The sequence below is a fragment of the Meriones unguiculatus genome, chromosome 14 (genome assembly GCF_030254825.1).
Source record: "Meriones unguiculatus strain TT.TT164.6M chromosome 14, Bangor_MerUng_6.1, whole genome shotgun sequence".
Taxonomy (NCBI): domain Eukaryota; kingdom Metazoa; phylum Chordata; class Mammalia; order Rodentia; family Muridae; genus Meriones; species Meriones unguiculatus.
The window spans coordinates 23,555,374-23,582,577 of NC_083361.1; the positions used below are offsets into that span (position 1 = coordinate 23,555,374).

At 42.3% G+C, this 27,204-nt stretch overlaps 1 protein-coding gene across 2 annotated transcripts in view; it reads right to left on the minus strand.

The window, feature by feature from the left end:
* Positions 1–18,980: 18,980 nt before the first annotated feature.
* The window catches only part of Nucb2 (nucleobindin 2), a 33,076-nt gene continuing 24,852 nt past the window's right edge, over positions 18,981–27,204 (minus strand). For both annotated transcript variants that reach the window (XM_021649102.2, XM_060366971.1), the window contains 4 exons: positions 24,528–24,617; positions 22,451–22,621; positions 19,545–19,626; positions 18,981–19,128 (listed from right to left, as the gene is read on the minus strand). In XM_021649102.2, the coding sequence (XP_021504777.1) occupies positions 19,121–19,128; positions 19,545–19,626; positions 22,451–22,621; positions 24,528–24,617 (351 nt within the window). In that variant the 3' untranslated portion in view covers positions 18,981–19,120. The remainder of the gene's footprint in view (positions 19,129–19,544; positions 19,627–22,450; positions 22,622–24,527; positions 24,618–27,204) is intronic.

Below are 27,204 nucleotides of genomic sequence, written 5' to 3' on the forward strand. Positions count from 1 at the left end.
CCTTCCCCCTTTTTCTGCCTTCTCCCTATATAAGTTGGGTAAAAATTTCTAATAAACGGAGCCTTGATCAGACAAACAGACTTGGCTTTCATTCCTGTGTCTCTTGTCCCTACCCCCCCCCATTCCTTCCATTCTCCTACTTTAGGAACTCCGTTGAAGCCCCGAGGGCTGGGGCACCCACCAGCAGTGGAGGAGGGTTCCCCTTTCTCCACATCCTTTCCAGCTTGTATGGTCATTTGAGTTTTCGATCTTAGCCATTCTGATGGGTGTAAGGTGAAATCTCAGGGTCATTTTGATTTGCATTTCCCTGATGACTAATGATGTTGAGCATTTCTTTAAGTGTTTATCTGCCATTCTATATTTCTTTAGAGAATTCTGTTTAGCTCTGTACCCCATTTTTAATTGGATTACTTGATTTGTTGTTTAACTTCTTGAGTTCTTTATATATTCTGGATATTAGCCCTCTGTCAGATATAGGGTTGATGAAGATCATTTCCCAGTCTGTAGGCTGTTGTTTTGTTCTGATGACAGAATCCTTTGCTTTATAGAAGCTTTTCAGTTTCATGAGGTCCCATTTATTGGTTGTTGATCTTAGAACCTGTGCTGTTGGTGTTGTGTTCAGGAAGTTGTCTCCTGTGCCAATGAGTTCTAGGGTATTCCCCACTTTTTTTTCTAACAGATTTAGTGTGTCTTGTTTTATGTTGAGGTCTTTGATCCACTTGGACTTTAGTTTTGTGCAGGGTGATAAGTAGGGATCTATTTGTATTTTTCTGCCTGTAGACATCTGCATAGACCAGCACTATTTGTTGAAGACTTTGTCTTTTTTCCATTGTATGGTTTTGGCTTCTTTGTCAAAAATCAAGTATCCGTGGGTGTGTGGGTTTATTTCTGGATTTTCTATTTGATTCCATTGATCCACCATTCTGTTTCTATGCCAGTACCATGCAGTTTTTATTACTATTGCTCTGTAGTACAGCTTGAGATCAGGGATGGAGATACCTCCAGACGATCTGTTGTTGTACAGGATCGTTTTGGCAATTCTGTGGTGTTTTTTTTTTGTTTTTGTTTTTCCATATGAAGTTGAAAATTGTTCTTTCAGGGTCTGTAAAGGATTGTGTTGGTATTTTGATGAGAATTGCATTGAATCTGTAGATTGCTTTTGGCAGGATGGTAATTTTCACCATGTTATGCACATGGGAGATCTTCTGATATCTTCTTCAATTTCTTTCTTCAGAGACTTGAAGTTTTTTTTTCAAACAGGTCTTTCACTAGCTTGGTTAGAGTCACACCAAGGCACTTTATATTCTTAGTAGCTATTGTGAAGGGTGTAGTTTCCCTAATTTCTTTCTCAGCCCTTTTGTCTTTCATATACAGGAGGGCTACTGATTTTTTTTTTTTTGAGTTGATTTTGTATCCAGCCACTTTGCTGAGGGTGTTTATCAGCTGAAGGAGTTCTCTGGTTGAATTTTTGGGGTCGCTTATGTATACTATCATATCATTTGCAAATAGTGATACTTTGACTTCTTCCTTTCTGGTTTGTATCCCCTTGATCTTCTTTAGTTGTCTTATTTCTCTAGCTAGGACTTCAAGTACTATATTGAAGAGTATGGAGACAGTGGGCAGCCTTGTCTTGTCCCTGATTTCAGTGGGATTGATTCAAGTTTCTCTCCATTGAGTTTGATGTTGGCTATAGGCTTGCTGTATATTGACTTTACTATGTTTAGGTATGTGCCTTGTATCTCTGATCTCTCCAAGACTTTAAACACGAATGGGTGTTGGATTTTGTCAAATGCTTTTTCAGCATCTAAGGAGATGATCATGTTGTTTTTCTCCTTCAGTTTGTTTATGTGGTGGATTACATTGATGGATTTCCATATATTGAACCACCCCTGCATGCCTGGGATGAAGCCTACTTGGTCATGGTGGATTATATCTTTTATGTGATATTGGATTCAGTTTGCAAGTATTTTATTGAGTATTTTTGCATCAATGTTCACAAGAAAGATAAGTCTGAAGTTCTCTTTTTTGGTTGGGTCTTTGTGTGGTTTAAGTATCAAGGTGACTGTGGCTTCATAGAATGAGTTTAGTAATGTTCCTTCTGTTTCTATTTTGTGGAATAGTTTGAAGAGAATGTCTTCTTTGAATGTCTGGTAGAATTCTGCGCTGAAACCATCTGGCCCTGGGCTTTTTTTGGATAGGAGACTTTTGATGACTGCTTCTCTTTCCTTGGGGGATATAGGACTATTCAGTCTATTTACCTGATTTTTATTTAATTTTGGTAAATGAAATCTATCAAGAAATTTGTCCATTTCAAATTTTGTGGCATATAGACTTTTGTAGTAAGACCTAATGATTGTTTGGATTTCATCAGTGTCTGTTGTTATGTCCCCCTTTTCTTTTCTGATTTTGCTGATTTGGATAGTTTCTCTCTGCCTTTTAGTTAGTTTGGCTAGGAGTTTGTCTATCTTGTTGATTTTCTCAAAGAACCAGCTCTTGGTTTCATTGATTCTTTGAATTGTTTTATTTGTTTCTAATTTATTGATTTCAGCCCTGAGTTTGATTATTTCCAGCCATCTACTCCACTTGGGTATATCTGCTTCTTTTTTCCTAGGGCTTTCAGGTGAGCTATTAAGTTGCTTGTATGAGATGTTTCAAATTTCTTCTTGAAGGCACTTCGTGCTATGAATTTTCCTCTTAGCACTGCTTTCATTGTGTCCCATAAATTTTGGTATGCTGTGCCTTCATTTTTATTGACTTCTAGGAAGTCTTTAATTTCTTTATTTCTTCCCTAACCCAGCTGTTATTGAGTAACAAGTTGTTCAGTTTCCATGTATGTGTAGGCTTTTTGCTATTTCTGTTGTTGAGGTCCAGCTTTAGTCCATGGTGGTCAGATAGGTTACAAGGGATTATTTCAATCTTCTTGTATCTGTTGAGGCTTGCTTTGTGACCAGCTTTATGGTCTATTTGGAGAAGGTTCTCTGAGGTGGGTGAAAAGTTCTGTAGACATCTATTAGGTCCATTTGATTTAGGACCTCTGTAAATGGCCCTGCCAGAAGCCATCAGCTGTGAAGAGCTGCACTTCAGCATCCCTACCACAATTGTTAAGAGTTCTCTCCAAAGGCTTCCTATCCAGACTATTTCTCTGAGGGAAAGGGGGTGTCACAGGTGTCTTCTATGAACCTCACTTTCAACTTTGAGTTTGCAACCATTGACACCACTGCCAAAGAAGCTACCTTTTCCCTTACAGTCAGCAGCAGTATGGATGATGGACTCCCGTATGGTTTCTGGTGACAGCATCCACATGAACATGCACATGAACTCTGGAGTCATCACCTCAGCATGGTCTCCAGTGGCAGTACAGACCATGGATATCAACATGGCCTTCTGCTACCACACAGACCACGGAAACTATCGTGGCTCTCAATGGCAGCACAAGCCACAGACATCAACATGGCCTCAGGAGGCAACCTGGGTTTACAGACACCAACATGCCCCATGGCAACAGCATGGCCCATGGACATCAATCTGACTTCAAGCAACAGCAAAGACCAAGGACATCCACATGGCTTTCAGGGGTAACACAAACCATGGAAATCCACATAGCCTCCTGCAATATCACAGACCACAGACACAGATATCCACATGGCCTCAGGCAGCAGCATGAACCATGGTCACCATCATGGCCCTCAGTGGCAGCACAGGCCATGGACCAATTAATTTTTTTTCTTGTAGGCATTTAGTGCTGTGGGCTTGCATCTTAGAACTGCCTTCATTGTGTCCCATAAATTTTGCTATCCTGCATTTCATTTTCATTGAAATCTAGAACATTTTAATTTTTTTCTTAATTTCTGTCTTGATCCATTTTTCATTCAGTAGTGGGTTGTTCAGTTGCCATGAATTTGTAAGCTTTCTGTTGTTTCTGTTGTTACTGATATTCAACTTTAATTCATGGGGGTTACACAGGATACAGGGTACTATTTCAGTTCTTATATCTGTTGATACTTTGTGTCCAAGTATATGGTTAGTTTTGTACACAATTCCATGAGCTGCTAAGAAGTTATACTCTTTTGTATCTGAATGAAGTGTTCTGTAAATATGTTGTTTCTTTAGTCTATGATGTCAGGTAGCTCCAGAATTCCTCTATTTAGTTTTTGTCTAGATAACCTGTCTACTGACAAGAGTAAGGTTCTGAAGTCACCTAATATCAGTATGTTAGGGTCAACACGTGGTTTAAGCTGTAGTAATGCTTCTTTTACTACCTCGGGTACCTTTGTGTTTGGTGCATAGATGATAAGAATTGCAGTATCATCTTGGTGGACTTTTCCTTTGATGATTATGTAGTATCTTTCCCTAATCTCTTCTGATTAGTTTTGGTTTGAGGTATATTTTGTCAGACATTCAAACTGATATACCAGCTTGCTTCTTGAGTTCATTTGCTTGAAATATCTTTTTCTATTCTTTACCCTGATAACATCTATCCTTGATATTAAGGCATCTTAGAAGCACAGAATGGATCTCATTTTTACATCCATGCTGTTAGTCCATGTCTTTTTATTGAGGAATTGAGACTGTTGGTGTTAAGAGTTATAAATAAGCAGTGTTTGTTGATTCCTGTTACTTTGTTGTTGTGGTGTGTGCCTACAAACACTTATGTGTCAAGAAACCCTGCTGATAAGGTTGCACGCAGCCTGCAATTTTGCTCAGTGTAAAATGGAGGGCTCCCTTTGTGAGCAAGGCTTCTTCTCTGAGGAGCTTGGGTCCCCACATCCTCTATCTGAGGAATGTCATGATGTCCTTGATGTCCTTAGGGAAACTACAGGTGCAACTTCCTTTCTCCTGATAAGAACTCATTCAGCAAGCACCTGGGATTCCTGGAATGCCTCTCCATGTAAATGAGGCATCTCATTATGTAGGCTTCCAGCCAAAGACATTTACCAACTCTGGAAACCCTTATCCCTTCCCCAAGGTTCTATATAACCTGTTCACCCCAGATAAAATTGATGAGTCTCCCCAAAGCTGGTTCTGGAAGTCGTTTCCATTTGTGCTTACAGGCCATCAAATCTCCAGTTTGTCAGCACTGCTCCACGAATGTACCCTCGCAGACTGATATCAGCCAAGGATCCTTGGATCTTTGGGTTGGGGTCACACCTTTGATTCACTGGTATGGAATTATATATTACTTCTGTTGCCTTGGATGTAGTTAACCTCTTCAGCTTGGTTTTTCTTTTAGCACCTTCTGTAGGGCTAGATTTGTAAAGATACTGATTAAACTTAGTTTTATCATGGAATGTCTTTCTCCATCTGATTTAAAGTTTTGCTAGGTCTAGTAGTCTGGACTGGCATCTGCAGAGTATCTGTCCAGGCCCTTCTGGCTTTTAGAGTCTCTACTGAAAAATCAAGTGTTATTCTACTAGGTATTCTAACATATAATTTTATTTCTAACATATAATGCCTTATATGTTATTTCTTCTTCTTCCCTTGCTGGGTTCCAAGATGGAGGCAACCAGTGGGTACCATATCTAAATCAGTGATGGTGAAATCAGTGAGTAAACAGGCAACTGGATCCAAAACACTGACCTTGGTGCTTCCCGGAATGGAGGGGACACCTCAGGAGTTGAAGATGATCACATCTAGGCCCCCAAGACCGTCTCACAGGTCCAGGAGTGACAAAATGTGAGTCCCCTGCTCTTTTTTCATATTCAAGCAAGTGCAGGTCCCCAGCCCCCCTCCCCTCCAACAGCAGTGTCTGGATTCCTGATAGCATCCCAACCTCCAAACCACAGTTCTATGGGTCCCCCGGTGGTGACCAGGTGGATAATAACATCAGACATAATCAGGGATCCAAGATGGCAGAACCCAGATGAATCTGAGTCCCAAGAGTACAGCGTCTGGAAGGCCTGTAAGTCAAAGATCAGCAGCCTTCTGAGGCATTGGCTCCCCCAAGGCTGCTACCTGAGGCAGACCCCTATCTCCTGCAGCTGCCACCTGAGACACCAGCGCTCCACTCATCAATGTACCCTCTCCAGCTACCCCTGGCCTCCAGGGTACCTGAGGCCATGCCTCTGCCCTCCCAGGCACCCAGGACCATGGCCCTGCCCTTCAAGGCACTCCTGATCACACCCTGCCTTCCAAAACACATACCCCAGCATGGCTGCATCTGCAACACCAGCACCCATTCATGTTCCCCTGGACCACTCTCATCATCCTGAAGACTACTCCAGACTCCAGACCCAGAGACGGATCCAGTCTCTGGTGCAGAGTCCAGGAACAAACAGCCAAGGCTACAGACAACCAGATGACTCAAGGCCAGCGTAAGAACACAAAACAAAAACCAGGACCTCAAAAAAATAAAAAATATAAATAAATAAATAAATAAATGCCAGGACCTCATGGCTCCACCAAAAACACCCCCCCCAAAAAAAAAAAAAAACAATGGATATTCTAATGCAGCTGAAACACAGGAAAATGTCCTGAAGTCTATGCTCATGCAATTAGAGGCATATAAATGAGAACATGAATAAATCTCTCACAAAAATGCAGGAAAATACAATCAAACAAATAGAGACCATCAATTTGTCTCAGAGAGGAAACCACAATCAAACAGGTAAAGGAAATGAATAAAACTGTTAAAGACCTGAAAACAGAATTAGAAACAGTAAAGAAAACACAAACAAACAAAAAAAACCCCAAAGATGGAAAACTTAGAGATCAGGAACCACAGAGGCAAGCATCACCAACAGAATACAAGAGATAGAGAAGAGAATCTCATTGAAGGTACAACTGAAGAAACTGATACATCTCTCAAAGAAAATACTAAAATGGAAAAAATCCTGACACAAAACATCCAAGAAATCAAGGACAACATGAAAAGACAAAACCTAAGAATAATAGAAATAAACAAAAAAGAAGATTCCAGGCTCCAAGGTCCAGAAATTATTTTCAAGAAAATTACAGAAGAAAACTTCCCCAACCTAAAGAAAGAGATGCCCTTAAACATACAGAAGGCTTGCAGAACACCAAATAGACTAGACTAAACTCCTCACATCACATAATAGTCAAAACACTAAATCTACAGAACAAAGGAAAAATATTAAAAGCAGCGAGAGAAAAGGCCAAGTAACATATAAAGGTAGAGCTACCAGAATTATACCTGACTTCTCAACAGAGGCTATGAAAGACAGAAGAACCTGAGCAGATGTCATGCAGACACTAAGAGACCACAGATACCAACCCAAACTACTATACCCAGCAAAACTTTCAATCACCATAGAAAGAGAAAACAAAATTTAAACAATACCTATGCACCACCCAGTGCTACAGAAGACACTAGAAGGAAAACTGCAACCCAAGAAAATACAGGACATAGATAACTTCACAACATCAAAACCAAAGGAAAACAGGTACACAAACATGCTATCACCACCAACTCCACTATAAAAGGAACTAACAATCATTGGTCACTAATATCTATCAACATCAATGGACTCAACTCTCCAATAAAAAGACACAGGCTAACAGAATGGTTGTGGAAACAGGATCCAACAGTCTGATGCATTCAAGAAACACACCTCAGCAAAAAAGACACTACCAGCAAACAGACCCAAGAAGCAAGCTGGAGTAGCTAATAAATTTAATTAGCTAATAGCTAATAAAACGACTTTCAACCAAAATTAATCAAAAGAGATGGGGCAAGACACTTTATTCTCATCAAAGGAAATCCACCAAGAGGATATCACAATCCTGAAAATCTGTGCCACAAATACAAGTGTACCTGCATTTGCAAAAGAAACACTACTAAAGCCCACACATTTGTAAAAGAAACATCACACATTAATCCCAACACATTAGTAGTGGGAGACAAAACACCCCACTCTCACCAATGGACAGATCATTGAGACGGAAGCTAAACAGAGAAATAATGAAGTAAACACAAGTCATGAATCAAACAGACCTAGCAGATGTCTACAAAACTTTTCACCCAAACACAAAAGAATATAATTTCTCAGCACCACACAGAACCTTCTCCAAAATTGACCACACAGTCAGTCACAAAGCAAACCTCAACCGATACATGAAGTTTGAATTAACCCATTGTTCTCTATCAGATCACCATGGAATAAAGCTAGACCTCAACAACAGAAACAACAAAAAGCCTACACACTCATAGTAACTGAACAAACCTGCTCAATGATCACTGGGTAAGGGAAATAAACAAATTAAAGACTTCCTAGAATTCAATGAAAATGAGGGCACTACTTAACCAAACTTATGAGACACCAGGAAAGCAGTGCTAAGAGGAAACTCATAGCACTAAGTACCTTGATAAAGAAATTGGAGAGATACAATATTAGCAACTTAACAAATCACCTGAAAGCTTTAGGGAAAAAAAAAAAAAAGCAAACACACCCTTACTGATTTTAGTATTCTTTCTTTATTGTGTATATTTAATGTTTCAAATATTATGTGCTATGGGAATTTCTTTTCTGGTCCAGTCTATTTGGTGTTCTGTATGCTTCTGGTACCTTGACAGGCACCTTTGTCTTTAGGTTGGAGAAATTTTCTTGTATGATTTTGCTGAAAATAGTTTCTTTGATCTAGGTTTTTTCTGCTTCTTCTATTCCTATTATTTGTAGATTTGGACTTTGCTTATATCCCAGATTTCCTGGATGTTTTATGCCCATTTTTTTTTAAATAAAAAAAATTTTTTTTGACTGAGGTATCCATTTCTTCTATCTTGTCTTCAATGCCCAAGATTTTTCTCTTTCATCTCTTGTATTCTTTTGATGAGGCTTGCCTCTGAGGTTCCTGTTCAAGTTCCCAAATTTTTCACTTAGTTTTCCTTCAGTTTGTGTTTTCTTTATTGATTCTATTTCCATTTTCAGGTCTTAAACTGTGTTATTCATTTCATTCCACTGTTTGTGTTTTTATAGATTTATGTAGAAGATTTATTCATTTCTTTTGAGGACCACTAACATATTCATAGAGACTATTTTGAAGTCCTTGTCTTATGCTTCCGATACATTGAATTTCTTAGGACCTATTGTAGCAGGGTTGCTGGGAAAGTAGAGACATATTGTCTTTGTTGTTATTGGTTTTTTTTATGCTGGTGTCTAGGTATCTGGATTTGGGATTACTGTAATCCTAGGTACTGATGTCTGCTCTTTGTTCCTTGGTTTATGTTGCTCTCGCTGGTTCTTAGGAGACTGCAGTAGAGATAGGTTGCCTGGTAGTGAATGCTTCTGGGATCTTGCCAAGTATGGCCACTAGAGACTGCAGGTAGAATGTTCTAGGTATTGGGAGCTAACACTTAGAAATGGGAATGAGCTAGAAGGGGAGAAGGATAATAGAGTCCACAAGAGGGGGGAAAGCATAGTGTGCCCCCAACATCTGTTTAGTCCCCTAGGAATGAGGGTAGAGAGGGCAGAGAAGCCACAGCAGGTGGCCTGCTGTAGAGCTGGGGATGAGACTGAAGAATTGTACTTGGAGGAGAAGAGGGAGGGTGAAGATCTGAGATCATGCTACATCCCTGGCCTATTTGCTTCTCTGGCAGGTGTGGTGAACAGGTTCCCAGGGAATGCATATGGGAGGGAGCTTAGAAAAAGGGATGGGTGGAGAAGACGGTGGTAAGAGAAGAACTGCATGAAGGGTTGACCGCAGGTGGCCGACTAAAGACCTGGGATGAGACTGGGGATGGGATTTGAAGAAGAGAAGGGAAAGTGAAGATCTAATTGTCCTCTCTTTCAATAATAACATGTCTAAGCCTTTAAATATACTTTATACACACAAATAAATATACATATAAACACAAATATTTTAAAACATTTTAAAGATATTTTTACTTCTATGGTCTCTTTAAATACATATTAATAATCAATAGGATTTTCTTTTAAGATCCAACACAGGGCTTATGCTCTATCTTATAACTAAAACAACTGCTATCTTCCTACCTTCAACTGTCCCTGTGTAAAATGATCATAACAAAACCTGTTAAATGTTAATACTCATTCACAATAAAAGAAGATGAACAGGTTACCCCAATCAATTTTGTTTTAATAAAGAGAGATATATCTATATGATTATAAAAAATACGGTTTCAGAATTTTTTAACATTTTAAGAATAAAAATAAACTTATTTCCCCATCAGACTAACTCCCCTTCTTTCTTATGATTCCCTGTACTCTGCCAAAGGTTTGGTCATGAGTCTTTGCTTTGAAAACAGTGCTAGTTAGAGTCTTTCAGATGCGCTCAGTAGACTCCTGTCATACGTTCAATGCACATCCCATCTGTCTTTCTAAGCGAGGATTAATCATCTTACCCCATGTCCGCTCTCTTGATTATCTTTTTTAGGTGTATAGATTTCATTATGTTTATCATATCTTATAGGTATATATAAGTGAGTATATACCGTGTTTGTCTTTCTCCTTCTGGGATATTTCACTCAGAATGATCTTTTCTAGATCCCACCATTTGCCTGCAAATTTCATGATTTCCTCCTTTTTGATTGCTGAGTAGTATTCCATTGTGTAAAAATATCACAATTTCTGTGGAATTGGAAAGGAGCACGGTGGAGATGAGGGAGGGAGGGAGGGACTGGGAGGGGATGAGGGATCGGGACATGGCTGGGATACAGAGTTAATAAAATGTAACTGATAAGAAAAAAATAAAATTAAAAAAAAGTAAATCTTAAAAGAGGAAAAAAAGATTGCTAAATAACAAACATTAAAAAAAATAAAAATAAACTTATTTAATAAAAATATATAAATTAAAATAATTTTAATAAATAAATTTTATACAAACATAAAAAGGTGGACATATGCTTATAAAATGAATAGCTAAAAAACTTTTATAAGTTATAAGAACTCAAATAACTTATCTAAAGAATGGTAGAAGAAAAACAAAAAAGAATGGTAGAAAGTATATAACATGTAGAGGGGATAAGACTTAAAAATAAGATATAATATTAAAGCATATAAGGTGTATGATCGACAGTTACTAAACTGGCTATAATGTATGTCAAATCAAGATTTACTTTAAAGTAAATATCCAGCTATTAAAATATTACATACGTTATAAATCCTCAGATAAAAGTAGGAAACCAAATCTGAACAACAAAAGCCAAATCAGTTGTTTGCTGTAGATTATAAACCAAGACTAGAGCTCTAGCCAGTCCCTTACTTAGCTTGATTAGGACTTCCTAATTGCCCCTGGGTGGAGACGTTCCCTAATGTTAGGAGGGCTCTAAAGTTGAAAGTTTCATTGGTTCTGTGCTACTTGCTCCATAAGCAAGCTAACAGTGCCAAGGACTTAAGTTCACTCTCTCAGACTGGCACTGCTGCTCATTCTGGCTCATTCTATGATCCTCTGAGAAGCGGTGATGAATTCATAGCTAACTGCTTAATTGGGAAGTAGCTTTAAAATAGGTAGGAAAACTGAACATGGAAGATTTCTGTAAGTCCAGCTCTAGGGAGTCTAAGGCAGTGGGATCACCAACAGCTGTAGCCAGCCTACTACTACATGGGAAATTCCAAGGCAAGGTAAGATCCCATCAAAAACAAAAACAAAAAACAAAGCAAAAACCACCTGATTGTTTTCAAATGCTATTCTCTTCCCATCGTGCATGTCTCCCTCAGAAACGACAATGCAAACTGTCCTTTTCAGTACACCTTAGACTTCAGTCTTAACAGGTATGAACATGTTTTTAAAAATCCCAAGTTGTAGCGGGGCGTGGCGGCAGATGCCTAATGCTCCAGCACTGAGACGGCAGAGGGGAAAGAGGACTGCAAGGCCTGGGCTGTAAGACTTTGGCTCACAAGTCTAAAAGGTATTCCGTTGAGACAATTCAGGTTGGGGGTGGACTCCTCTGGCAGGACCTTGGGGATGAGAATCCTGTGTAAACACAACGGGGTTCACCTCTCACTCTGGATTCCTGTCAGTGTCTTGATTGTGCAGGACAGCTGCAAGACAGGGATTAAAATTTATGCACACACCCACACTCAGAGATACTTCTAACCTTCCCCTTTCATTAACTAAATTAATTTAAAAATCATGATCATTCACAAGCACTCTTTATGTGGAACACAGGTGTGCATTTACCCTTACAAATCTACAGTACTACAAACCTATTCAGTTAGAAGAACAGAATGCTGGTGTACACACATTTTTTTGCAAAAAAAAAAAAAAAGTACAGCTATGTCTCAGAGGATTTTTTGTTTATTACTATTTTTTTTTTTCCCTTGGTGGTGGTGATAATGAAATCCAGGGTTTTGGGCATGCTAGGTAAGTGGTCTACCAATTACCTAATGTCTTCATCCAATAAATGGTTTTGTTGTTCTTTTGTTTGTTTGTTTTGTTTTTTGTTTTTCTGCCTGTTTAGTGTTGGTTTTGGTTTTGAGAAAAGGTCTCTTATTATCTATATTGATACTGAACTTGTGATCCTCCTGCCTCTATTTCCCAAGTCCCAAGCGCTGGGATTAAAGGCATTTACCACCTCTACATTTAATTTTGAGATTGTGATTTAATAGAAAAGAATTATAAGTAGTCTGTTGAGGCAACTGCAGACTTGGACCATGGAGGCCTAAAAATGGGTCCAATGTGGCCACCAAAGGTCAAAGGCATCACAGAGCTCTGAGGGACCAAGCAGCAGAAGAAAAGGGGTTAAAAATTCTGTAGGAGATGGACACAAACAAAAAGAATGAAGAGAGGTATGTATGGTAAAGCAGAGCTCAGCCTGAGTAGCTTTCTGTGATGCAGGGGTAGCAAACTGACAGTCCTGAAGAGAGCACCCAGACCCATGGCTGGAGAGTAAGGCCACCAGTACACACCTGGGTACACTCACGGAGCATCCCAGCATCCCAGAGTCAACACAACATGCCAGGTTATTACAGCATCCCAAAGACAGGTGGACCAAACAGCACCTGAGCCTGGCTGTGGGGCAGCGTCCAGGAGAAGCAGGAGGCAAAGTCCCTGTCACTTTGGTATTTTGTAGAATCATTGTTCTCCATACTCCCCACTCTCACGTCCTACTTTCTTGAAGCTGTGTCCTCTCCTTCTACAACACAATCTAGACTGCCCTTTCACTCAGTCTTGGTTTCTGGAGAGCATCTTCTTTTAGTTTGCATTGGAAAGTTCTGGATTTATTCAGAGACCAAGAGCATCCCTGTGTGAGGGCCAAAGAAGGGTGTTTGTTTGTTTGTTTGTTTGTATCCTTGAGCTGCATCACAATCTGAGGATGGCCAGCTATCTCCACCTACAGGACACTGTGGTTTCAGAGTGAGCAGTTCCCCCAGGCTGCCAGGCCTCCATGAGATGCTGTGCCAAGTCCTTCTAGCTTGAGACTTAGACCTTAGAGAAGCCATCCCACAGCTCTGAGCATCTCAGAGCCTCTCAGTCATTTGTCAGCATGATCAGGACAGCAGGGCAGCCACCTCAGGACAGAAAGCAGGTCTTGTCCCCAAGCCCCTGGCTGCCGTGCAGCCCTTGGCCGCCACAGCAGATATTGCCACATGGTCAGTCCTTAGGAATAGAACTGGGCACAGCAAGCCTCCCAGCTGTCAACCTGGGCTCCCAGGGCAGCATCATATAGAGCTTGCTTGGCCTAAAGACTCTTCATGCTGGGCAGAACCAAAGCAGAGTCCCAGTACTGACAGACTAGGGTGACATCAAACAGGAGAGCCACAGTGCTGGCCCTGGAGATCTGAGCTATCTAAAGTGTGTAGCTGTGGGGAGAAATAACTTCTGTTGTGTCACACATACTATAAGAACACAAAGTCAGAGGAGAAAAACAAGTGTTTGGCTGATGCTGTCATGTAAACTACAGAGTAATGCAAACATCTGTTATTTGGAAAGAGGAAGCGCACACAGAGGCAGGTGGATCTCTGCGAGTTTGAGGCCAGCTTGGTCTACAAAAAGAGTCCAGGACATCCAAGACTACACAGAGAAACCCTGTCTCAAAACAAACAAACAAACAAACAAACAAACAAACAAAAAGGCCTAAAAGAGGAAGAAATAGAAGCATGTAACGATTAGTTTAGAAAGTAAGTATGAGCCTGGCCAGCTGCATGCTCTTAGAGATTAACTCCTATGTTAACACATCTTCAATTTTTTTTTTCCTTTGGTTTCAGCTAAACATTTTTTAAGAAGAAGCTGAACATTCCTAGAAGAATTCCTCCCTTCCACCTTTGAGGGCTTTTGTTTTGTTTTGTTGATGTGTGTGTGTGCATGGTATGTGTGGTGCATGTAGGCGTGTCAGTGCACCTGGGTATGTTGGCAAGCACAGAACACCGCGAGTCTTCCTTTATTGCTGTCTGCCTTACTCCTGTAAGACAGATCTCTCACCGAACCAGAAGCTAGACTGGCTGACCAGTGAGCTCTTGGGATCCACCTGTCTTCAACCCCCAATGTTGAGGTTACAGGCATGCAAACATGCCACAGACATACCTTACTTTTTACATGGGTACTAGGATTTGAACTCTGGTCCTCGTGTCTGCACAGCTATCACTCAAACCTACTGAAGCATCTCCCTAGACTGTTGTCCACTAACTTTTCATCAGTTGAGAATGCTCAGAAGTGTTTGTATCTGTTGTTTTGTTTTTTGCTGATCATGGCAGAGTACAACTTTAATTATAGCACTCAGGAGACAGGTAGACAGATCTCTAAGGTCAGCCCAGTTTATATAGGAAGTTCCTTTTCAGCCAGGGAGACATAGTAAGACACTGTCTCAAACAAACAAACAAACAAAAAACCATAAAACATTTCTTCATGCTGTGTGGGCAGGAGTTGAGAGTGTGGAGGTCAGAGGAACTTACAGGTCAGTCCTCTCCTTCCAACACCACATCACCACATGGGTCCCAGAGATCAAACTGAAGTTATCAGGCTTGGTGGCAAATACCTTTACCCACTGAGCTGCCTTGACTGCCCCTATATGCCCCCTTGAGCCAAGCATGGCCAGGGTGTGTCCATAGTCTTTCCTTCAGGCATGACCTTAAAACTGAGCACAGAGGAACTCTCTGCAGTCTACCCTTCAGGGCAACAAGTAGGATAACAGATGGAAGACACGAGGCCAAGCAGTAATATACATCCCCTGATGAGAATCCAGGGATTGTGATACCCCAACAGCATCTTCCTGTGAGAACATCCACCCATAGCCTTTGCTCGAGGAGGGCAACTGGTTCCACTCTTTTCCCTTCTGTTGTACCAGTAAGCACTCACCATGACAAGAACACAGTGTGTTTGGTTACAAACTGATTAGGACTCATTAATCAATTAAAGGTTTAAGAGAAACTTGGTCTCAGAGACAGAGGCAGGTGGGTCACTATATATTCAAGGCCAGCCTAGTCTACATAGCAAGTTTCAGGCCTGTCAGGGCTACACAGTAAGGTCCTGTCTCAAAAAACAAATAAAACAAGAATGGCAGCAGGGTGAAGTTGATGTAAAATTCTGAAGCAATAGAGTGGATGTGTAGCTCAATGATCCAAATGTCCACAATGGGCAGAAAGGTTCATCACTCATTTAACATGAGTTCCTGTAACACAGAGGTAAGAAAGCAAACACCATTCCCAACCGCCAGTACAGTCAGGGCTCCAGACAGTAATCTTCTAGTTGGTTCATCGGGTATACTTACCTGAGACTTTGACTGGAGTTGTGTGAGCATGGAAACAGGAAGTGAGCCCTTCACTTTTGTGGCCACAGCACCTGGCAGAGCAGGTGAGGTTCTGGAGCCGGCAAGCATCGGGGGCTCCTGACACAGCAGGAAGCTTCCTGCTTCTTGGTTGTTCCCAAAGCACCATCTTGCCGGCAGCCAACTCTTGTGATGTAACACCTAGAAGTTCTGTTTTTCTTTTCTTTTTGAGATGGGGTCCATTGTAGCTGCCCTTGGATGTCCTAAGTACCGGAGGATGATTTTGAACTTCTGATGGTCCTGCCTACACATCTGAAGGGCTAGGATCACAGATATGTGTCACCATATCTAATTTTTGCAGTTTGGGGGATCAAACCCAGGGCTTCCTGCATGCTGAACTCCTAGGCCCTAGAACTATTTCTTCAGGAAAAAAAAATCTCAAAGCCTCCCAAGACTCTAGGAGCTCCCTATACCCTTTGATCCCCTTTTATTTAAAAAAATGAGAAGAACCTTCTTACCGAAGAGCTCATCCCCTACATCCAAGAATCCCGACTCAGAAAGGAGTTAGTAGGAAAAGTAACGCTGTGGCTAGTACAAACACATTCAGCACGGGGCTGGCACTGGCTGAAGCTCAGGGGCACAGGACATGTCCTTCTCTTCATTTTCCTTCTTTTTTAAGGCAAGGTCTTGTCATATAGCTCAAACTCATGCCTCAGCCTTCCCAATGCTAGGATGTTCAGTGGGTGCAAGTCCATGTGTAGGTTTAAGTCCCACTACCACAAAAAAGAGGGAAGGGGTCGGCATGGCTGAGGAGAAAGGATTCAATGAGACTGCCTACCAATTCAGTCTATGGCACCAGAGAACATGCTAGCAGGACTTCAGAGTGCTAGCTTCTCACTCCTTCCTTCCCCTTTTAGCAAAGCCACAAGGCAAATGCAACTCAGGCTGTTACCGTTACCAAGGGTAACAATGGTAGAGGTTGAGAAATGACCGAACCTGGGGCCCTACAAACTGAAAAAGTCAACGACAGATGTCCTCCCACCTGAACAGGGCTCTGGGAATGAGTCTTCCTCAACCTTTCCAAGGACTCTCCCTTAAGAATGTCCTGTGTTGGGCTAGAGAGATGGCTCAGTTAAGGGCACTTAGTGGTCTTTGAGAAGACCAGGATTTAATTCTCAGTACCCATGGTGGCTCACAACTGTCTGTAACTCCAGCCCCCAGGGATTTCATGCTCTTTTCTAGCCTCCCTGGACATGAGGCACATACATGATGCATAAACATATACGCAGGTAAAGCATCCATACCCATAATATAAAAATAACTAAGTCTTAAAAAAAAAAAAGAAAAGAATTTTCTTCCCAGTGATAATAATCACCCTAAACATGCAGGGAAGGCTGTCATCATCCTATCCAAACCTATAGTCCAAAGGAGCTCCCAAGAGGGGCCTTGTGTTAAGACCCCAGAGAAAGGGAAAGCACAGTGGCCAGCAGACAAATGATGAGGTTCTTTCTCCAACACTGTCTGCAGAGGATGTTGCCCCATGGTAGATCATTTGTCTAGCATGCAGACAGATTTGTTTCCAATCCCCACCATCAGAAAACCAGGAGAAACAAAACAAGCCTGCATGTAAACCGTCTCAAAACCATACCTTTAACCAAATGTCCAGGTATACACCTGCAATCAACCCTTGGAAGGCTGAGGCAGGTGGACTCCCATAAGTCTAAGGTGAGCCTAAGCTCTACAGCGAGTTCCCAGGCAGCCTGGGAGTCTGTCTTAAAATAATAACAACAAAACAAAACCATTTTGACTAGTTGCTCATCAAAATGATTAAAGAGAAGGGAAAACAAAAAACAAAACAAGATATCTGATAAGACTTGAGGAACTAGTTGGTAGACACAAAAGAAAGCAAAACACGACCCAACCAGGCAATGCCCACAGCTGTTGCCTAAACCAAGCCTTGAGCCTGAAGCCTGCAGCCAAGTAGACATCCTTCCTAAAGTCCATTCAGGTATGCTCCTGAACATTCGTGGACAATAATTAACTACAGGACAGAACCCAGGCCCCTGAGAACACAGAGACAAGGAAGCCACTCTCAGAACTGCCAATCTGGGATTGCCTGATGGGCAAACAAAGGGATATTCACACAAAACAGCAGAGAGGCCACTGTTCTTGCCAAACAGTAGCTTTTAAGTGATAAAAGTCAGCTATCCCATTTCTGACTATTTCTTCTTTTTCACTGTAGTTCTGGGGGATGGTGATGGCCTTGTTCATGGCAGGCAAGTGCTGCCGCACTGAGCTACCTTCTAGCCAATGAGTCGTCCTTCCTCTAGACTGCCTATCTTGCTGCAGTTTCTCCTCGCCCAGGCACCCTGTATGTGCTGTCCGTGGCACAGAAAACGCATGGAGTCATGGTCTGACCTGATGGAAAGGACAACAGAGCGATAACACGGTCTTGGAGCTAATGGGCAGTGATGATTGGGGAGTTTCTCCTCGGAGTGGGAGGGGTGAGAGTTTTCTATCTCAGGAGAGTGTAGAAAGGAATGTAGATGATGAACAAAGTATTCCCTTTTCCTTGATAAGAGAATCCTGAGGTGAGGCTGGTCACTTTTCCTTGTGGATTACTCAGCTTGCAGGGCAGCTACAGTAATAGGACATGGACTGAGGCTGCCGGCTACACAGGGCATCCTGAAGTCCATTCAGGTATGTCCCTGAACATTTGCGGACAGGACAAATATAGGAGATATAAATTCAAATACTGCTGAGTTCTTCTGAAATATTCCTCGGTTCTTTTTCCTGACCTTCCCTACTGACATGATAGACAGGGAGTGCAGTGATTTGAGGATAAAGCCACACACTGAGGATAGCAGAGTAGAAAAGTGGGACCCCCACACCACTCCGAGATGTCCTTAGCGAAAGGGGGAGACTTTGTTAGTTTAATCCCTGCCATCGGTTTCCTGTCACATGGAAGAATAGAAGGCAAGCACATGAATAAAGCAGCTGTGACAAGGCCACAGAGGCTACTCTACTGAAGCCTTCTAGAGGGCAAGGGGCTAAAACTAGGCCAAAGTCACCAGAAACACTAAGGGGGAAACGGCTTTTTCAGAATAACTATGAATATCAAAGACAGAGTCGCTGAGAGAGGAAGATAAACGCCCACGAAAGAAAACCATCCTCAGGCTAACAGCAGGTTATCCTCAGGCCACAGGCAGAGCTCTAGCTAAGACAATGTCATGAAATTATGGGATGTGGCCTCTGAACCACTAACGAAAATACAGAACAATGGGAGTCTGGCTGGGTTTGTTTTTGTCCGGGTTCTGGTAGATTTCAATTCTTAAATATCTGTGTCAAAAAATAAAAAACTGTATTCTCGCTTTAACAGTCTCTTCCTTTATTCCAAATGTGCTTTAAAGTATTTATTGAGTGAAGAGAAAAGAAGGGATGTCGAAAGACGAAACAGATGTTGGATTTATCATTTTCTTCCAAGGTCCGGCAGACGTCAGGACTTTACGTGTCTGTTCAAAAGAAGTATGCTTATATTTTAAACATATCTTCCTTTATTCTGAATGTTCTTTTACTCACAGACACATTAACTTACTGTTTTAAAGTATGATTAGCTCACATAGATTACAAATTATAAGCATGTTCTCTAGTAAGAACAATATAAATAATCATAAAGAGTTACAAATAATTTTGAAATAAACCATTGCAACATAACAATGACCATCTAATTATGTGGCACTTGAAAAATGCTCACTCATGAAAATTTTGGAGAACATTTCAACTTTCTTTAATGTAAATTTCTCTACTTCTTCAACTATATAGAATACAGCATGAATTTTAATCATCTGAAGACAGATGATTTGAAATGAAAATGGACATCCATTTATAATTGTTTGTTTTCCCTAAACAAAGGAACAAAATTACATACGTGGCTCAAACTTCAGTTCTCCCATGGGCCCTGATGGAGCGATCCCTTGTTGTAACTTCTTCTGTTCCAGCTGCTGGACTGCCTGGTGAGGGGGAAAATATGAAAGTACTGCTTGATCTTTTTGGTCACATACGATCCTTAGCTAAGCTTGACAAACTGAAATGTTTCTCCTAGAACACTCTTGGATCATACTCTGAACACTGAGGAAGGGTGAGCACTGTCCGACTTCCCGGACTCAGAGCAGAAGGTAGCACGTGCGAAGGGCTTTGAGGCAGAGTCCACTGTGGGTCACTGGTAATAAGAGGAAAGCCTCGTCTTCCATGGGGGTCCCCAGGAGCTCTTCCTCCAGCTTGGAGTGTAGCCATTATTTTCACACACATTCAGCTACCCCTGATCTGACCTCGTAGCCAGGCTCTGTGGTGCACACCTGCAACCCCAGCGCTTGGCAGGAGAGGCCAGAAGTAAAGAGTTCAAAGTTATCTTCACTATACAGAGTCTGAGGCCAGCCTGGGCCACATGAAACCCTGTCTCAAAAGTCAATTAAAACAAACAAACAAAAGATTTGGTCTCTTGTGTAGGTCTGCCTATGTGGATTCTAAACACTGCCTCTTAAGGTAATGTCCTGAAACACAGGCAGTCACATAAAGTACCTAGTTGTTTTCACATAATGCCAACAGAGCCCTAAGAGGAGCTCCTGGGCTTTTAGAAAAGGCAATCTGGCCCTATCTCAAACTGCAATCAAGAGATCTGAAACTTGGCTGAGAAGGCCTACTAAATAATATTGGTTGTTGTTTTTTTTTGTTTTTCCTGTCTGGCCTGCTGATGGCTCTCCTGCTCAGTTCTTAGGGCTGTGTGCTGTCCACCCTCTGGTCTCATTCACTGGGAAACGGCTAATGGCCTTAAGGTTACACATGGCAGAGTCTGCAGAGTGTAAACAGGTAGGGTAGGTCTGTCACCAAGCAATAAGGAAACCCACCTAAGATTACCTACAGAGATTTTAGTCTTTTTATTTTTTTTAATGTGTAGTGTTCTGTCCTGCCCACATTTGTGTCTGCAGGCCAGAAAAGGGCACCAGATTTCATTATAGATGGTTGTGAGCCACCATGTGGTTGCTGGGAATTGAACTCAGGACCTTTGGAAGAACAGCCGGTGCTCTTAACCTCTGAGCCATCTCTCCAGCCCCAATTTTAGTCTTCTAATGGCTCCTTTAATGATGCTCAAATGCTGCTTAAAAAGCCACAAGCTAAGCTTCACCCATCAGTAATGGCCAAGATGGGGTGAAAATAAGCCAGAGGCGGGGTGTGATGGGTGACGCTGGATGCAAAATTGACAAGATCTATGGTTATCTAGAAGATAAAACACTGGGCATGTCTGTGAGGATGCCTAGAGATTGAGTTAACTGATGTGGGGAAAACTACTCTATGTGTGGGCATTACCACTCTACGGCCGAGGGTCCTGGACTCCACAAAAAGGAGAAAGCGGGATGAGTGCCTGAATTAATCTATCTTTGCTTCCTGACTGAACACAATGTGGCCAGCTGCCTCACGTTGCTCCCCACCATGCCTTCCGGCCATGACGGAGTGCACCCTCAAACTGTGAGCTAAAACAACCCTTCTTCCTGTAGGTTAAGTCTGCCTGGTATTTTGTCAGAGTAACAGAGAGAATAACTAACCCAGACGATTTTGTCACCCTGAATGCTGCCTAGGGGACCAAGATGAATGGTTATCTTGAAGAAAAGGCATGTGTAGGCCAGAAGTTCTCCTTAGGTGGGCTGGAAAAACTGGATGGATCCAAGCCAGAGTGATGTCAGATAACCTCTAATTTAACTATCATGCCATATGCATGCTGAAGGACACAGCTCCCAGTGCCAGGACAGGTGACAAGTGTCATAGAAGGAACCCTAACAGGAACAAAAATAAGTGGTGCCAGATTTCTGGAAAACCTATGCCTATACGCAGAAAGGACAGGGAGATCCTTTGTTAGCCTACATCCCCCTCCTCTCTTTCGCTCTCATCTGTAATCTTCCAACAGCCAAGAATGGGGAGCTTGATTTGTGAGTTAGCCTCTTTTCTCCTGCTCTTGGCCAAAGATAAAAGTCACTTTCACTGCTCAGTCGGTGTGACATGTTCTCGTTGATTCCACAATTCCAAAACAGAAAATCTGTAACAAAGCTAGTTTTAAAACTCACCAAAATTTAAACTATGATAGCTTAACACTACATTAAGGTAAATATAACACGAGGTCAGCTTGGTGTTCTGTTGTACTACTAATCTCAGCATTAGGGAGGTTGAGGCAGGAGAATCATAAGCTCCAAGCCAACCCTGGCTACATGAGACATTAAATATTAAATAAACAATCAACACACAACAACACTGGGCTGGTGGTGCTCACTTTAATCCCAGCACTTAGGAGGCAGAGGCAGACAGATCTCTGTGAGATGGAAACCAGCCTGGTCTTCACAGTGAGGTCCAGGAGAGCCAAAGCTAAACAGAGAAACCCTGTTTTGAAAAACCAAAATAAATAAATAACAACAAAACAAGCAAACAAACACAGGCTTTTGGCAAAGCATCTAACATCTGGTTGGGGTCCTTGCTGCACTGGAGACCAAGCCTAGGGCTTCACACATGCTAAGAACATCCCCTGCCTCTGGGCTATACCTCCAGCCCCTAACTTGGGTTGGTTCGTTTTTATTTATTTGAGAGAGGTTTCACTCTGTGACACAAGTTGGTAGCTGGGCTCAAGCAATCCTACTGTCTCAGAAGCCTTGACTACAGATGCACATCACTGCAAGGGTCCCCTGACAGTCCCTGCAAGCTGCATCTCATCAGTGTCTATCTGCTACTACTCAATACTCAGGTTCTGAGCCCCACACAGCCCAAGACAGTCCCTCAACCCTCAGTGTCTACCTGCTCATACTCCTGTTTCTGAGCCTCAAGGTGGTCATGCTGGCGCTGCAGCTCTTCCTTCTGCTTCTGCAGTTCATCTGCCTTCTTCTTAAGCTCATCCTCTTGCATGGCAATAATATTCTCATACTCTTTTAGCTCTTCCTCGGTGAATAACTGTTGCTGATCCAATGTCTAAAGGGAAAGTAAAGTAAATAATAATGCCAGAAACACAAGGGTGCTTGTGTTCAGCTTTAAAATTCCAGAATCATCATTGATTTCTTTTTAACTATTTTAAGTATTTATTTTATTTTATGTGTAGGTGTGTGAGAGAGAGAGCGAGAGAGAGACTGGGTGTATTTGTGTGCACCGCATGCATGCCTGGCACCTTCAGAGGCCAGAAGAGCGTGTTGGATTCTTTAGAACTGGAAGCATACGCAGTTGTAAGTCACCCTGTGGGTACTGGAAACCCAGCCAAGGTTCTCTGCAAGAGCAGCAAATGTTCTTAACCACCGAGCCACCTCTCCAGCTCCTGTTCATACTTTCTAAAACAGTTTCTTTTTTGGTTTTTGGAGACAGAGGTTCACATAGTCCAGGAAGACCTTAAACTTGCTATGTATCTGAAGATGACACCTTGAACCCAGATTCTCCTGGCCTCCAGCGTCTAAATGCTGAGATATAGGCACACACAACCACACTTGGGCTATGTATTTCTTTCTTTATATTTATTTGTGTTACTGGAGATTGGACATAGGCAGGACCTTCCTTGCACATGACCATGGGGTGTTCTACCACTGAGCAACACTCCCAGCTTTCCTTTTTTTCCCCACCACCACCCTCTTTTCACTTTCTAATCTGACAAGATTTTACTAACTTGGCCAAGCTGGCCATGAACTCACTCTGTAGCTGAGACTAGCCCTGAACTCGGAGCAATGTTCGGGCCTCAGTCTCTGGAGGGTACCTGGGCTAACAGCTTAACATCACCTGTTGAGCTTCTTCTATACAGAAAGGTAGACAGACAGCGTGGATAGTGGAGGGGGTGTGCAATGTATACCCCAGAGAAGATGGGCGTGTCCTACCCTATCTCTTCCACTTTCATTCCCTTAAGACAGGGTCTTTCACTAAACTTGGAGCTAGTCTGGCAGACTGCGTGTCCCAGCAGTCTCCTACTCTGCCCCTCTCCTCCATGTGTGTGTGACTGTGCATGGCTTGTCATGTGGATTCTACAGATTTGAACTCCAGTCTTCACGCTTGCACAGCAAGCATTCTTATCCCAAGCCATCTTCCTAGCCCCCGGCTTCTTTTACAATAACAATAAAATACTGGAAGACAGGTCTAGTGGCCTGTAATCCCAGCACTCAGAAGATGGAAGCAGGAAGGCTACTTCGAGTGGGAGATCGGGACACAGTCTTAGAAAACAGAAACACGGTGGTGCGTGTCTGTAATCACAGCACATGTGAGATGAGACAGGGGGATCAGGTAGGGCCATCCTTGGCTACATGAGACATCGCCTCAAACAATAATTACAGAAACAGATCTATAGAGACAGCTCAGTGGGTCTTTTTAATTTATTCTCAAAGTGTACCTATATTTTAAATTTTCAGTGGTATTATTTTATACTTAGAAAATGTATACTTTTTAAGAGATTTCTAATTTGAGGACTGGAAAGATGACTCAGCAGCTAAGAGTGATTAGGAGCACTGGCCACTCTTGCAAAGGACCCAGGTTTGGTTCCTAGCACTCGAAGAGCTCACAATGGTCTCAAACTCCAATTCCAGGTAACTGGACACCCCTTTTCTGCCTCTTCAGGCACCAGGCATGCCAGGGACATACATATATACATGCAGCCACTTATACATACATATGAATAGAAGTAAATAATGTTTTTAAGAAAATATTCTAATTGTATGCAGTCTGATCATAAAGAAGATAAATTGCTAAAAAGGAGGCAAGAAACTATTACTTTATAATGACATTGTATGTAAAACCTCAATACGGTAAAATTACACATACAAACATAATGAAGAATGACAGTTAATGGCAGGACACAGTGGCACAGAGCATCTAGAAACATGTGCATTTCTAAAGTCTGTCCTGTTACCTCCCAGCTGTCTGGCTCCAAGAATTCTTTCTTCTCTGTAGCTCTCAAGAATTCTTCCAGAGTCACCAACCGGTCTTTGTTGTTATCAATCTGATTTTTAAAAAAAATATAAAAGCAACATAAATAAATCTTCCGTATTTCTTAGGTACAAATCTTCCACAGGATGCCACCTTGTAAACATTCAGCAATTGGGACCAAAGTAACACACACAGAAATGGAAAATAAAGAAAAGTACTCCATTTTCATGGAATCAAGAAACATACATCTTCCTCTTCTATTATAATTAAAACTTGAGGCTGCAAGTCCTCTACCTGTCCATCTACCTGATATTATGTTGTTATGGCCAATGCCTTCACCAAAACAAACAATCCAGCTAGACCCAAGTGCTTAGACAAGAAAAACACCCACTCTAGGGCAGCATGGTCAAGAACAAAGCAGGTAAGGTTAAGACACTCAGCCTACCACTCTTCACAGGCATGGGGTATGCTTTCTAAGTTGAGGTCTCAGTGACTACAGATCTAGCTGTGTAGACCAGTTTGGCCTGAACTTCTGGTGGTTCTGCAGTCTCTACCTATCAAGAGCTGAAATTAGAGGCGTGTGTGGTGGTTTGAAGGAGAATGGGTCCCATAGGCTCATATATTTGAAAGCTTTGATATTAGGGAGTGGCACTATTTGAGAAGGATGAAGAGGTGTGGCTGTGCTGGAGTAGGTGTGGCCTTGCTGGAGAAAGTGTGTCACTGGGAAGCTCAAGCCCAGTATCTCACTCTCTGTCTACAGATCAGGAAGTAGCTCTCGGTTACTTCTCCCACACCATGTCTGCAACCACACTCCCTGTCACGATAATAATGCACTACTAAAACTGTAAGCAAGCCCCCAAATACATGCTGTTTTTATTGCCTTGGCTGTGGTGTCCACAGTAACAGAACAAAGACTAAGACAGCGTGGACCACCACCCCTGGTTCACCTTTCTTTTTATTTTAAAGAAATAGATCTAATCCACACTACAAATATATCTAAATGGATGTCAATGGCCTCTCTAAGTCCTCTTCACTGTACAGTGTGCAGTTCTTGGCAAACTGAGTTACAATGGTGAACTTTTATGACCAAATAAATTATTTGACATTGGGTATATAAGACAGGGTCTCAGGTGGCAGTCCAAGCTAACCTCCACTCTACAGGGCCCCAGTTCAGCACAGAAAGATCAAATATTCCTGTGGAAACTACTGAAATCCAGCAGCTACCTGAGGCTGGAGAGAAGAAACTTAGAAGGTTAAGAGCATTTGCTGTGCTGGAAGAAGATGAGGTCTCATCTACAGAGCCCACCAGGTGGTTCACAACTGCCTGTACTTCTAGATCCAGTTTCTGGAGCATATGTCACCCAAGGAGTGAATGAAAGCAGGAAGGTGAACACAGCCAGGGACGGGCCCAGACACTGTCACATTCAGACTTGGGGAGGGACAGGCAGAAGATTCTGAAGGCTTGAAGACGAGGTTGTGAACTCTATCAGGGTGCCAAAAGCACTATGAGACCACACTGCACTGGCCAAGATGGCGGTGCCCTGACAGGATGGACTGCATTGGATGGCAGAAGCTACCACACAATCAGCACAGAGAAAATGAAAATGAAGGAGAAATGGAGAAAATGAAAAGAGATTACAGCTGCCCTCTAGTGGGAGAGATCTAGTACAGTACAGATGAAACCCCGGCCCAGGGGACAAAGGGAGTGTACAGCAGGAAGAACATCCTTGAAGAGAGAAACCAGTGCTAATACGTGGGAGGACAGCGCCTTCAACAGGAGCAGCAGACATGATTACCCACGGATCAGACCCAAGGCAAAATGAATTCGAGGAGAGGCAGAGTGGCTGGAAGACTAGGCTGCCCCTATCTTTACAGGAAACTGAAAGGAAGGGCAGAGGAAGAGAGGAGTCTTGAGGTTTTAAGGATAGCAGAGAACAGGAAAGTTAATGGACCAGGGATTCGCATGGCCACGCAGAGGGCCTCCTAGTGATCTGGGTTCATAGCCTAGATCTAGTGAGGCCAGCTGGCATGCATCTGTGTTAGTCTCCAGCACAGTCTGCCTGTGCTCCAGTGGGGGGGGCAGGGGACAGTGCAATGCAGGGTCACACAACAGAACAAACACTGAGCTAAGGTAACTGTCCATCCACGCACATCTGTCAATTACTTAATAACACTGGCTTTGGAGACCCAGGTCATGGGAGAAAGAAAAACTCACTGAACAAGCAAAGTTGAAAAAAAAAAAAAATAGTCAGTTGGTCTAAAAGATAGAAATTAAAATTTTAGGTCTCTGTGATGGTTTCTGTCCTTATAGCAATTACTGCTCCAGCCTGTACCAGGGTCTAAATCCCTGCATCCAGCTCAGCTTGTGTAGCTGAAACAGCCTGGGAGAGGTACCCAGTCTCTCCTCACTGACTATGGAGCTTCAGTCAGGGAAATGGGAGCAGACATTGGGCTTGGCACGGTTGGACATCAGTCTTACACATTAGTCTGTGAATGGGTCTTGAGTTTCCTATGTCTCTTATATCATCCAGTGAGAGAACACTCCTATAACCTAGGATTAAAAGACACCAAACAGCTAAACCAACTAGACCCAAGCTTGGCTGAGCCAGCCCAAACTTCTTGTACCCTTGAAGCTTATAGAAAGCAAACAAAATGTAAAC